Source organism: Theropithecus gelada, chromosome 1 (genome assembly GCF_003255815.1).
Source record: "Theropithecus gelada isolate Dixy chromosome 1, Tgel_1.0, whole genome shotgun sequence".
NCBI classification, from domain to species: Eukaryota; Metazoa; Chordata; class Mammalia; order Primates; family Cercopithecidae; genus Theropithecus; species Theropithecus gelada.
The window spans coordinates 119,309,118-119,324,252 of NC_037668.1; the positions used below are offsets into that span (position 1 = coordinate 119,309,118).

Here is a 15,135-nt window from a genome sequence, read left to right on the forward strand (position 1 = left end):
AAAGAAAGAAAGAAAGAAAGAAAGAAAGAGAAAGACTGATACATAACGCAACATGCATGAACCTTAAAAATGTTATGTTAAGTGCAGCCCTTCATGCTAAAAACTCTCAATAAACTAGGTATTGATGGGACATATCTCCAAATAATAAGAGCCATTTATGGAAACTCACAGAAAATATCATACCGAATGGGCAAAAACCAGAAGCATTCCCTTTGAAAACTGGCACAAGACAGGGATGCCCTCTAGAACCACTCCTGTTCAACATAGTGTTGGAAGTTCTGGCCAGGGCAATCAGGCAGGAGAAAGAAATAAAAGGTGTTCAATTAGGAAAAGAAGAAGTCAAATTGTCCCTGTTTGCAGATGACATGATTATATATTTAGAAAACCCCATCATCTCAGCTCAAAATCTCCTTAAGCTGATAAGCAACCTCAGCAAAGTCTCAGGATACAAAATCAATGTGCAAAAATCACAAGCATTCCTATACACCAATAACAGACAGAGAGCCAAATCATGAGTGAACTCCCATTCATAATTACTACAAAGAGAATAAAACACCTAGGAATCCCACTTACAAGGGATGTGAAGGACCTCTTCAAGAAGAACTACAAACCACTGCTCAACGAAATAAAAGAGGACACAAATGGAAGAACATTTCATGCTCATGGATATGAAGAATCAATATTGTGAAAATGGCCATACTGCCCAAGGTCATTTGTAGATTCAATGCCATCCCCATCAAGCTACAAATGACTTTCTTCACATAATTGGAAAAAACTACTTTAAACTTCATATGGAACCAAAAAAGAGCCTGCCTTGCTAAGACAATCCTAAGCAAAATGAACGAAGCTGGAGGCATCACACTACCTGATGTCAAACTATACTACAAGGCTACAGTAACCAAAACAGCACAGTACTGGTACCAAAACAGAGGTATAGACAAATGGAACAGAACAGAGACCTGGGAAATAGTACCACGTATCTACAACCATCTGATCTTTGACAAACCTGACAAAAACAAGAAATGGGGAAAGGATTCCCTATTTAATAAATGGTGCTGCGAAAACTGGCTAGCCATATGCAGAAAGCTAAAACTGGATCCCTTCCTTACACCTTGTACAAAGATTAATTCAAGATGAATTAAAGACTCAAATGTTAGACCTAAAACCATTAAAACCCTAGAAGAAAATCTAGGCAATACCATTCAGGACATAGGCATGGGCAAGTGCTTCATGACTAAAACACCAAAAGCAATGGCAACCAAAGTCAAAATACAGAAATGGGATCTAATTACACTAAAGAGCTTCTGCACAGCAAAAGAAACGACCATCAGAGTGAACAGGAAACCTACAGAATGGGAGAAAAATTTTGCAATCTACTTATCTGACAAAGGGCTAATATCCAGAATCTACAAAGAACTTAAATTTACAAGAAAAAAACAACCTTATTAAAAAGTGGGCGAAGGATATGAACAGACATTTCTCAAAAGAAGACATTTATGCAGCCAACAAACACATGAAAAAATGCCCATCATCACTGGCCATCAGACAAATGCAAATCAAAACCATAGTGAGATACCATCTCACACCAGTTAGAATGGCAATCATTAAAATGTCAGGAAACAACAGGTGCTGGAGAGGATGTGGAGAAATAGGAACACTTTTGCACTGTTGGTGGGACTGTAAACTAGTTCAACCATTGTGGAAGACAGTGTGGCGATTCCTCAAGGATCTAGAACTACAAATACCATTTGACCCAGCCACCCCATTACTGGGTATATACCCAAAGGATTATAAATCATGCTGCTATAAAGACACATGCACATGTATGTTTATTGCGACACTATTTGCAATAGCAAAGACTTGGAACCAACCCAAATGTCCATCAATGATAGACTGGATTAAGAAAATGTGGCACAGCATCATCCTGATACCAAAGCCTGGCAGAGACACACCAAAGAAAGAGAATTTTAGATCAATATCCCTAATGAACATAGATGCAAAAATCCTCAATAAAATACTGGTGAACCAATTCCGGCAGCAAATCAAAAGCTTATCCACCATGATCAAGTGGGCTTCATCCCTGGGATGCAAGGCTGGTTCAACATATGTATATCAATAAATGTAATCCATCATATAAACAGAACGAAAGACAAAAAACAACATGATTATCTCAATAGATGCAGAAAAGGCCTTTGACAAAATTCAACAGCCTTTCATACTAAAAATTCTCAATAAATTCGGTATTGTTGGGATGTATCTCAAAATAATAAGAGCTATTTATGACAAACCCACAGCCAATATCATACTGAATGGGCAAAAAATGGAAGCATTCCTTTTGAAAACTGGCACAAGACAGGGATGCCCTCTAGAACCACTCCTATTCAACATAGTGTTGGAAGTTCTGGCCAGGGCAATCAGGCAGCAGAAAGAAATAAAGGGTATTCAACTAGGAAAAGAGGAAGTCAAATTGTCCCTGTTTGCAGATGACATGATTGTATATTTAGAAAACCCCATCGTCTCAGCCCAAAATCTCCTTAAGCTGATAAGCAACTTCAGCAAAGTCTCAGGATACAAAATCAATGTGCAGTAATCACAAGCATTCCTATACACCAATAACACACAAACAGAGAGCCAAACGATGAGTGAACTCCCATTCACAATTGCTTCAAAGAGAATAAAATACCTAGGAATCCAGCCTACAAGGGATGTGAAGGACCTCTTGAAGGAGAACTACAAACCACTGCTCAACGAAATAAAAGAGGACACAAACAAATGGAAGAACATTCCATGCTCATGGATAGGAAGAATCAATATCATGAAAATGGCCATACTGCCCAAGGTAATTTATAGATTCAATGCTACCAATGACTTTCTTCACCTAATTGGAAAAAACAACTTTAAACTTCATATGGAACCAAAAAAGAGCCCACATTACCAAGATAATCCTAAGCCCAAAGAACAAAGCTGGAAGCATCACACTACCTGAGGTCAAACTATACTACAAGGCTACAGTAACCAAAACAGCATGGTCTGGTACCAAAACAGAGATGTAGACCAATGGAACAGAACAGAGTCCTCGGAAATAATACCACACATCTACAACCATCTGATCTTTGACAAACCTGACAGAAACAAGAAATAGGGAAAGGATTCCCTATTTAATAAATGGTGCCAGGAAAACTGGCTAGCCATATTTAGAAAGTTGAAACTGGATCCCTTCCTTACACCTCATACAAAAATTAATTCAAGATGGATTAAAGACTCAAATGTTAGACCTAAAACCATTAAAACCCTAGAAGAAAATCTAGGCAATACCATTCAGGACATAGGCATGGGCAAGTGCTTCATGACTAAAACACCAAAAGCAATAGCAACCAAAGCCAAAATACAGAAATGGGATCTAATTAAACTAAAGAGCTTCTGCACAGCAAAAGAAACGACCATCAGAGTGAATGGGAAACCTACAGAATGGGAGAAAAATTTTGCAATCTACTCATCTGACAAAGGGCTAATATCCAGAATCTACAAAGAACTCAAACAAATTTAGAAGAAAAAAACAGACAACCCCACCAAAAAGTGGGCAAAGGATATGAACAGACACTTCTCAAAGGAAGACATTTATGCAGCCAACAGACACATGAAAAAATCCCCATCATCACTGGCCATCAGACAAATGCAAATCAAAACCACAATGAGATACCATCTCACACCAGTTAGAATGGTGATCATTAAAAAGTCAGGAAACAACAGGTGCTGGAGAGGATGTGGAGAAATAGGAATATTTTTACACTGTTGGTGGGACTGTAAACTAGTTCAACCACTGTGGAAGACAGTGTGGCAATTCCTCAAGGATCTAGAACTACAAATACCATTTGACCCAGCCACCCCATTACTGGGTATATACCCAAAGGATTATAAATTATGCTGCCATAAAGACACATGCATACGTATGTTTATTGCGGTAGTATTCGCAATAGCAAAGACTTGGAACCAGCCCAAATGTTCGTCAATGATAGATGGGATTAAGAAAATATGGCACATATACACCATGGAATACTATGCAGCCACAAAAAAGGAAGAGTTAATGTTCTTTGTAGGGACATAGATGAAGCTGGAAACCATCATTCTCAGCAAACTATCGCAAGGACCAAAAACCAAACACCGCATGTTCTCATTCATAGGTGGGAACTGAACAATGAGAACACTTGGACACAGGAAGGGGAACATCACACACCAGGGCCTGTCATGGAGTGGAAGGAGGGGGAAGGGATAACATTAGGAGATATACCTAATGTAAATGACGAGTTAATGGGTGCAGCGCACCAACATGGCACACGTATACATATGTAACGAACCAGCACATTGTGCACATGTACCCTAGAACTTAAATAAATAATAATAAGAAGAAGAAAATGTGGCACATATACACCATGGAATACTATGCAGCCATAAAAAAGGATAAGTTCACCTCCTTTGCAGGGACATGGATGAAGCTTGAAATCATCATTCTGAGCAAACTTTTGCAAGGACAGAAAACCTAACACCACATGTTCTCACTCATAGGTGGGAACTGAACAATAAGAACACTTGGACACAGGGTGGGGAACATCACACACCAGGGCCTGTTGTGGGGTGAGGGGCTGGGGAAGGGATAGCATTAGGAGAAATACCTAGTGTAAATGATGAGTTAATGGGTGCAGCACACCAACATGGCACATGTATACATATGTAACAAACCTGCACGTTGTGCACATGTACCCTAGAACTTAAAGTGTAATTAAAAAAAGAAAAGAAAAAAATACTCACCTCCAAAAAAAATGTTAAGTGAAAGAAGCCAGACACAAATGGCCATATTTTGTATAATTCCACCTATATGAAATGTTTAGAATAGGTAAATCCATAGAGATGATAGAGACAGAAAGTAGATTAGTGGTCACCAGGTGCTGTGGAAAGGGAGGAATGAAGAGTAATTGTTAATTAGTAAGGAATTTATTTTGCAGGAGATGAAAATGTTTTAAAATTAGTTAATAGTGGTGGTTGCAAAACTGTATTATAAAAACCAATGTGGGTAAATATGTAAGAATGAAAAAAATAAGAAAATAAAGTAATTCTACACTTTAAAAAGGTGAATTTTATGGTATGTAAATTATATCTTAATAAAGCCGTTATTACAAACATATAGAGATCAACATCAGCCAGACCCTTTACAGTGTCCATCAATCCTACCATTATTCTAATTAGACTGCTTTCCCATTCTCCATAATTTATTCCACTCTTCTCATTCTTGCTCAGTACTCTCACTTTTCCCCTCAAACTCCACAGATAACCACATCTCCTATGTCAGAGAAAACAAAAACAATCAACTAAACTTCTTCTGAATCTTGAATCCACATACCCAATTGAATATTTGGACTATTTATAAATATCTAAAATCAACATGGCCATATCTGTACTCATCACCTTCCCTTGAACCTGTTCTTACTTTACAGTTCTATAAATCAAAAAAGGGCACCACCAGCCTTCATCATTCTGGCTCAAACCAAAAACCTAGGAGTCAGATCTCATATCCTATAATCACTTAAGTCCTGTGGGATTGTATCTCCTAAATCATTCTGGATTGTCTCCATTCCTGATACCACTGTCCTAGGTCTGGCTACCACTTTCTCCCATCTAGATTAATAAGACAATCTTTTAAGTGGACCTTCACAATTTATTTTAACTCCCTTCTATTATAATTTATTCTCCATACTGGGGCCAATGGACTCTTAAAGAAAAGAAAATCTAATTTCACTCCTCTGTTTAAAACTCAAGGCATTAGGAAAATGGGCCTCGAACTTTTGTATGCATAATAATCACCTAGAAAATTTGTTCAAAATGAAGATTCCTGTGTCCCACCTGGCCTATTGTGGTACCATTTGTAGTAGACAGTTAAATATTACAATTATGGTTATTTTTATGTGTAGGACAAGGACTATGACACCAGGAATGCAGAAAGTAAGGAATTATTTAGGAGATAGAATTTTGCTGTTTTTCTCATTCACATTCTACCATATTTAATACTTTTAGATGTACAAATATTCAAATTTATTCACAGAATATTATTTGGTTTAATTATAATAATTACCTTTTCCAGAATACTGATGTGCTCTCTCCTTTATCTTCTGCAAAATTAACTAATTTTGTATCATCAGGAACACTCTTCTCAGGTGCTATCTCAGTGCCAATGTGATTTTTATATTTCTGAGAACCATATGTCAGCTTGCCAGCAACATGTGATAAGTCATTTTTACCTACCCCTTCTAAATTTAGATCATCCTGTTCATATTTATTAGAAGGAAAGGCAAATTGGAATTTTTGTGTTGGCAAAATATAATTTGTGTCTTCATTAGTTATCTTTGCGAAATATAATTTGTGTCTTCATTAGTTATCTTTAAATTTGATGTTAACATTTTTGGCCTCTTTTCCTGACCTACAAAAAAAGAATATATTAATTATTACATGTTCTCCATTAAAGGAAATTTTCAAAATGATGAAAAACTTCAATAAAAATTCCAAGTTAAATATGAAAGCCAAAAGCAAAGCACTAATAATAAGATAATCTATGACACCATAGGTTTTAAAATACAGGTAATTGTTACACTTATGGTATATTACATCACTAAACGACACCCAGAAATTAATATGGAATTATTGAATTAAATCTGAAGTTTCCATAGTACCTGCATTATAAAATAAGTTTAATTTCTTTCTGACCCATAACAAATGATATAATTATACAAGTAATTATGAAGATTTAAAATTTATATAAATGATTTACACACAGAAATACCATGACCAATTATATAAAATGTTACCAAACACAATTCATTATTAACATATCTAATGCTTTTAAGTTTGTAGTCTTGTTTCTAAAATCAAAATAAAGGAATGTTTTCATCAGAGTGACAGAATTTTAAAGGTTTCTTTCGAAGCTTTATAAGAATTTTTAGGGAAGTTTAGGGGGAATTTGGATGTCTTACTAGAACTTAAATTTGCTTTAGCATCTATGTATCTACATTATACTCTATGCTATATATTATTTGATATAAGTATATATAAAACATATATGTAAATTACAAAGCTTAATCATAAAATGTATGTGTATGAGCCTATGATCCAATTTAAAAATTAAAATTTTACTAATATTCCATTAGCTCGCATACATTGTTTGAGTGTGCTTGTTTTTGAGCTTTTTAAAAATGGTATCACACTATATTTAATCTTCTGCATCTCACTTTTTTCACTCAGTATTTCTGGGAGCTGGTTACCAGGCGATCTTACCTTTAGTAAATGGCAAGGCAAAAACTGAACAGTAGTGATAGGAATTTTAATAGTAACAGAAAAAATATTCATAAAACAAAAAATCAACACGTGTGTGTAATAGTGTATTGTGTGCATTTATGTATGCATATGTATGTGTATTATATGTACAGAGAAGACAAATGTTTTAAATTTTAAGATTTGGTGGGCACTATTTTGTTTTGGGGGGGTATGTATGTATTTAGAGATGAGGGGGGTCTGTTTGTTTGTTTATTTATTTAGAGATAGGGTCTCACTATGTTGCCCGGGCTGGAGTGCAGTGGCTATTCACAGCCTCCGAAGTAGCTGGGGTTACAGGCAAGTGCCACTGCATCCAGCTTGGTGAGCACTCTTTTTAATAAAAGAAGGATCTGACTTTCATTTTATTTCATTAAAATAAAGAAATTTTAATTGTTTACATAATGAGTATACATATGTTGGGGGGATAGCTGATATTTCTGATATATGCATACACAATGTGTAATGATCAAATCAGAATTTTTTTAAAAAATACTGCCATGAACTGTATGGGTTTGGCTTCACAATAAATAAGTGATAATTTATCAAACAGTTTATTACTTTCTTTTTTTTTTTTTGAAACGGATTCTCCCTCTATTGCCCAGGATAGAGTGATACAGTGGTGCGATCTCAGCTCACTGCAACCTCCGCCTCCTGGGTTCATGCCATTCTCCTGCCTCAGCCTCCCAAGTAGCTGGGACTACAGGCGCATGCCACTACACCCAGCTAGTTTTTTTGTATTTTTAGTAGAGATGGGGTTTCACCATATTGGCCAGGATGGTCTCGAACTCCTGACCTCGTGATCCGCCCACCTCGGCCTCCCAGACATTCTAATTCTTACTCTAACTCCTGAGTATCTGAAATTTCTGAAACCAATACCCAATATGAGTATACATATTTTGGGGGCATATGCAATATTATGATACATGCATACACAATGTGTAACAATCAAATCAGGGCTTTAAAAAATATATTGCCATGAACTGTATGGGTTTGGCTTCAAAACAAATATGCGATAATTTACCTCACAGTTTATGACTTTCTAATTCTTCATCTAACTCCTGAGTATCTGGAATTTCTGAAATCAATGGAGCAGGAGGGAGAAACCAATCTAATGACTTTTCATAATCTGGATGGCTATGTAAAATATAAAAATGTGAGTATATATGTTAATAAAGATGTAACATGAGAAGCTATGTATTTATTAAACATTACTCAATTATAGACTCTTAAACATCCTATAAATTAACTTTCTGTCAGCATTTTGATTTATCCCTACACAGCAGTGTTCTCAACCTTTTACCCTCATGTATCATAGGATTAATGATTCTGTTGTGTGAGAGAGATATGCTACCTAAATAATGGCAATAACTCTATTTCCTTTTCTCCAATTCAAATGCCAGAAACAGGAATCTTAAATCTGCTCCAATATAAAAAAAAAGGAGTAAATCATTCTCAAACTTTAGCATTTTAACTATTACAAGTAACAAATTACTTGACATACCTCACAACTAATCACAGGTCACCAATGTGTAAATTACACCATCACTGGTATTCCAGAGCTGGGATCCAAAACCCCTGGGCCACAGACTGATACTGGCCTGTTAGGAACCTGGCTGCACAGCAGGAGGTGAGCAGCGGGCAAGTGAGCATTACTGCCTGAGCTCCGACTCCTGTCAGATTAACAAGGGCATTAGATTCTCACAGGAGTGTGAGCCCCATTGTGAACTGCACATGAGAGGGCTCTAGGTTGCATGCTCCTTATGAGAATCTAATGCCTAATGATCTGAGGTGGAACAGTTTCATCCCGAAACCATCTGTGGAAAAACTGTCTGCAAATTCAGTCCCTGGTACCAAAAAGGTTGGGGACCATTGTTCTAGAGTATTCCTATAACATTATTACAACTTAATGTCCTAACCTAAATATTCTTAGTCCAGAACCATCTACAAACTACAGAAAAAGCCAAGAAATCATTTGAAATTGACAATCTCTTTATAACCTATAGTAATTGAAATTTTTGCCACCCTGTTGGCATCATTAACTACCCCTCCTTGTCTTTCAACTGTGATCGTGTTAACTGATACTGCTTTAAAGGGTCCTTTCCCATCAAAGTTGACTTGTTCTTCATTAGGACAAAAAGATAAGTGTTGGGTGACAGGAAATAAAGTTGAGAAGAGCATCATATATTTTGTCTATACCAAGTCCCAAAGATTTTACGATCTAGTCATTTAGGATGTTATGCTCTCTAAAGTGAGAGACTCAGTCTTTTACTTTTCTGTCTCTCAGAGCACCTAGCACATAGCTACTCTGACCATATTTTCCAAGTAAAAAATCTACAACGCATTATCTGGCAACATCTGACAGACTGTTTAATAACAGGCCAGATCTTTTAAAATTTAGGACTATGTCAGAGGGTGCCCAAGATCACCCCCAGTTCAATAATTCCCTAAAATGACTCATAAGACTCAGCATACAGTCCTACTCATGGCTACCAGGACAAAGTTCAAGGAAAACCAGGCATGAGCTTTTAAGAGTCTTCTCCCAGCAGACTGTGAGAGGCACTTAATTATCTCAGTAATGACTTAGGACAATACCCATGAAATGTTGCCACAGAAGGGAAGCTCTTCAGGGACTCAATGCCCCGGTTTTTATTGGGTGCTAACTAATATTAGCATAAGCATCCCCTATCTGGCACACACCTAAATTCCAGAATCACAGAAAAAAAGCAGGTGTTCATATAAACCATATTATTTGTATAAACAGTTTACACACAGTAAGCCTCTGTTGTCAGCTAATGGAGGGGATCTTCCTGAAATCTAAGTTCCCAGACTCTAGCCAAAGCCAACCTTGCAAGCAGGCCTTTTCAAGAACAGCAGTTTAGGCTGCTATGTTAACTCTTTTCTACACAAGGACTATTTCAGAAAATCCAAAAAAGAGGAATAATAGCTCTACTATTCTGCCTCTTAATAAAATCAAATCTTCCTTATAATTTCCCGATCTTTTTTCCAGAGGTGACATCATCATCCCAGTTACCTAGAATCCAAACTACAGTATCTTTTTTACTAAGTAGATCTAGATACATATTAGGTCTTATTGTATATTCCTTGTAATGCTTCTTAAATTCATCATTTCCTTTGTGTTTCCATGGTCATTATCATAATCAAGGCTCTTATTAACTGCCCTCACTGCCTCCAGGATTTCTCTCTAATTAATTTTACAGGTTCCTACCACATTCATTTGGAATTGTTTTCATTACATTACTCCATTCAAAATCCTTCAGTGGCTTTGAAAGATTGCCAAACTTCCTAGTGGCCTTAGACCACCTTACAGTTTTAACTCTCCTACACATACCTTACAGTCCAAACTAAACTGAACTCCCTGATGTATAACAAATAGATAATGCATTCTGTCTCTCCTCATCTTTTTTTTTTCCTCCTGAGACAAGTCTCACTCTGCCACCCAGGTTGGAGTGCAGTGGCGAGATCTCAGATCACTGCAACCTCCACCTCCTGGGTTCAAGTGATTCTCATGCCTCAGCCTCCCCAGTAGCTGGGATTACAGGCATATACCACCATGTCTGGCTACTTTTTGTATTTTTAGCAGAGACGGCGTTTCACCATGTTGGCCAGGATAGTCTCAAACTCCTGGACTCAAGTGATCTGCCCACCTCAACCTCCCAAAGTGCTGGGATTACAGGTGTAAGCCACTGTGCCTGGTCACTCCTCACCTGCATTCAAAGATATTTACTCAGCTTTCCCCTGTGCCTTGCCCCACTCTGATATCTACCTACAGAAATCCACCGTTTTATTCATTCATTAATCCATTCAGTAATTATTTACTGTGTACTATGTACCATGTATTGTTCTAGGCACTAGAGCTTATATTCAAAGGCTGGCTCAAATCCTACCTTTTCCAAGAAATCTCCCTAGGTTCCCAAAGATTTTCTCCTCCCTTCTTCTTATAGAGGGAACCTATAGTATGTATCATAGTCTGCCTTGAGCTGTGTGAATGTACCAATAGATAATAGACAGAAACAGATACGTAGATGAATAGATGTGACAGATACATATTTGATACTCCCTCTAGATTATAAACACCTAAGAGTTTTGTTTTTATGTCCATTTACATTAGCATACTTAGCAAAGTCCTTTACATAATTTCAATAAATATTTGTTAATTCCAAGGTTTTTAACCCACAGTGAATTCTATCCAAAATCTTTATTCCAGCATTTAACACACATCACCATCTAACCTCAACTTAGAATTTCTAACTTTATGTCCCAATGTTTCCACTTCATGAATCATCTACTCAAGGAAAATTCTCTACACGTTATCCTTAAAAGTACCATGAATTGTCCCATCTCCATCCTTTTTCTCTTGCTCTACCACTGTGCCTTCAAATGCCTACTTCTCTTCCTATAGAAATTATCAAATCCTTCAAAGCCTCCTGAAGTCTCCCCCTACTACCCAAAAAGCCTGACCTGACTGTGTAGAGCAAGACAACCTTCCTTCCAAGTCTGAAATTTCGCTGCATGAACATAGGCTTCTCATTTGCTTTGCACATATTTTTGACTATATTTTCAGAAAAACAACCATGTTACAAAATTTGCATTGGCCAGTCCTGATTAACACATGTTGCCTCAGTTGGATGTGCTCTTTCACTCTCAAAAGTGTTCCAGTATAGATGATTATTTACATGGTCATATTACTTATTAATGCCTTTCCATTTGTGTGTTTAATCTCAACTAGATTTTAAGTATTTTGTAAGTAAAAGTCTGTTTCATCCTTTTTATAACCCTTTCAACTTTCAATCAATATTTGAATGAACAAGTAAAATAATAAATGAGGCAATAAATACACCTCATTAAAATAGGATAGTACAATACACTAAAAATACATAGAAAACTCAAAATTGAACAATGCACATGAAAATCCATAAAAGTCAGTATTTAACATACTACCTACTCTCTAGTCTTGTTTTCTTTGGTCTTACATCTTTATTCCCATCCCTACTTCCTGCCATCACTTAATGTGCCTATCATACTTTGCCTTTGGAATACTGTTCATTGTTTCCAAATGGTGATGTCATTCCTTGTCCTGAGCTACTCTTTGAGCATTATTTCCCATTTTTAGCTTGGCCAAAAATAATATGAACAAACCAGATATGCAAATAAATGCAAGCCAAATAGGCAAGAATCTATTCTTTCTTTCTTTGTGTTTTTTTCAGACAGAGTTTCACTCTGTTGCTCTGGCTAGAGTGCAGTGGTGCCATCTTGGCTCACTGCAACCTACGCCTCAGGCTTCAAGCGATTCTCATGCCTCCGCCTCCCAAGTAGCTGGGATTAGAGGCATGCACCATCAAGCCCAGCTAATTTTTTTGTACTTTTAGTAGAGAGAGGGTTTCACTATGTTGGCTAGGTTGGTCTTGAACTCCTAACTTCAGGTGATCCACCTGCCTCAGCCTCCCAAAGTGCTGGGATTACAGGCGTGAGCCACTACGCCTGGCCCAAATCTATTCTATTTTTAAAATTATAACATTTAAGATGTTAAACTTCAGTTACTCCCCTCTTACTGGTAAGAGAATTCCATGTTTACCAAATATGTAACTGAAATATCATTCTGTGGATTCCTCATTTTTATTTGTATATTTACCAGAGAGAAAACTAAAACTCACCCAAATTCAAAAAACCCTAAAGTAATACACTGTGTTATCAATCTTTAAGGGAGACTTACTTTTCAACTTCACCTGGTTTTTCAAAAAACAAATTATCCAAGGAAAGCAAGCAATCATTTGATTCCAGCATTGTTGAAAACTGGACTTTGTCATAAATCTACAAAATATGGAAAAAGCAGTTTATAAAGATGTAGAAAAATATTTCTGTATAAACTATAATCACTAATTTTCCACAGTCTCCTGTAAAATATAACCAAAGACTATCCTTCCAGCTTCATCGTCTGCAACTTCCTTCGAAGCACCTCAACATTCAAATACATTATTCTCTGCTTTCCACTCATTCATGGATTCAAACTTGCTCCCTTCTCTTCATAGTGCTCCAATGCTTGGAATATGCTTTCTTCCATTCTCCAACTGGCAAATTCCTATCCATCCTTCAAGGTATAGGTCAAATGTCATTTCTTCTTCAAAGGCTTTTCTGAATTTGTCTTCTTCCTCAAGGCAGAATTAATCAGTCTTCTTGGGCTCTTAACACTTTGTTCACATCATTATTTTTGAGTTAGGGCAGCACATTTTATTGTGAATGTGTGCACCTCTAACAATATACTATGTACATATGCAGGGATTTGCTTCAAAATAAAGGAGAGAGATGAAAGAGTATTGAAATAATATTGACAATGAGTTGATCCCAGCTAAAGCTATTTAATAGGTACATGGGGCTCATTATAATTTTTTTCATATGTTTGAACTTTTCCCAAATAAAAAAATTATAAGTTTAACATATATATGCATATTTACAATATTATACAATGTCGTCTCAAAAAAAAAAAACATTCAGCATTGGCCATCTTGGAACATAACAAAAATCTCGGTTGAACAAAGATGCAAACGTGATTAAAAAAGAAAACTAGTCTCTAGATACACACATTGCTCCCATTAGAATTATTTTTCCTTGCATATCCCAATTTTTTTCTAAATTCTTAAACACCATAGGACATTCTATATGACAAAACATAAAATCAGATGAACAAATTGTAAAACATAAATCACATTTCTGTTTCTTCTGCTTTAGTTAATACATTGTAAATTTGTCCTCAAGATAGAAACTACAATCAAAGATATTGTATTAATGCCATCTAGTGGAGAAATACGCATTACCAAGTCAGATTATGTCTCTCCAATTTTGAATCCTCCTTGATGTGGGGATGAGATACAAGTGGGAGTGATGTGGGGAAGGGAGAATGTTTCCACTTGACAAATGCTACTGTATGAGAACTAAACCTGTATATATACTTTAGGGCTGTTCTTACTGATATAGAATATTGTGGGGGTTTTCGCTATTTTCCTTATTGGGTTCTTCCCCCTTCCATCTGTTTAATATAATTGCCCTCTTCATTTTTCTCTATCTATTAATCAGTTACCAACAAAAACAAGTGTAAAAATGAAACAAATTAGTGTGGTTCTATAAATGTCTAAAACAATTTAAGCCTAGGATAACAGGGCAGGAGGTAGAGGGAGTCATTCAGAAATATGCGAAGTCTTTAACAGCTTTAAGTAAACAATTTCAGAACTTGAAAACAATTATCTGAAAAAGTATAAATGAAAATGTTAATCACGTTTTTATAGTGCCCAAAAAGTAACAAATAAAATGTTCCCTTTCTAGTTTTAGGAAAACTACGTTCAAACAAAAGAAACTTTTTCTAAAATAAATCTCACCAGACCACTTTCATATGGCTTTGCTACCTCAGAATTTAAGTCGAAAATCTTAAGGCTAACATTTACACACTTGAATACTTTCTTCCCAAAGCAACTACAAATAGACAACAAAACTACAAATTTAAAACATTTGGGAAGAAAAGTGTTGCATGAACTAACAAAAACCTCCTATACAAACAGTATATATTTTCAAAAGAATTTCTTATTTCTAGCTCTAGCATACAAGAATATAACTTGTTTGGGTTCAGAATAAAAATGTCGTGTACATATTTTAGTTTTTTTTTTTTTTTTTTTTTGATACGGAGTGTCGCTTTGTCGCCCAGGCTGGAGTGCAGTGGCACGATCTCGGCTCACTGCAAGCTCCGCTTCCCGGGTTCACGCCATTCTC

At 36.4% G+C, this 15,135-nt stretch overlaps 1 protein-coding gene across 1 annotated transcript in view; it reads right to left on the bottom strand.

Moving 5' to 3' along the window:
• LOC112628644 (probable ATP-dependent DNA helicase HFM1) overlaps positions 1–13,161 on the bottom strand; it is a 132,227-nt gene extending 119,066 nt beyond the window's left edge. Inside the window, 4 exon segments of the mRNA XM_025391750.1 lie at positions 6,125–6,358; positions 6,394–6,469; positions 8,381–8,493; positions 13,091–13,161. Of these exon segments, the coding sequence (XP_025247535.1) occupies positions 6,125–6,358; positions 6,394–6,469; positions 8,381–8,493; positions 13,091–13,161 (494 nt within the window).
• Positions 13,162–15,135: the final 1,974 nt, after the last annotated feature.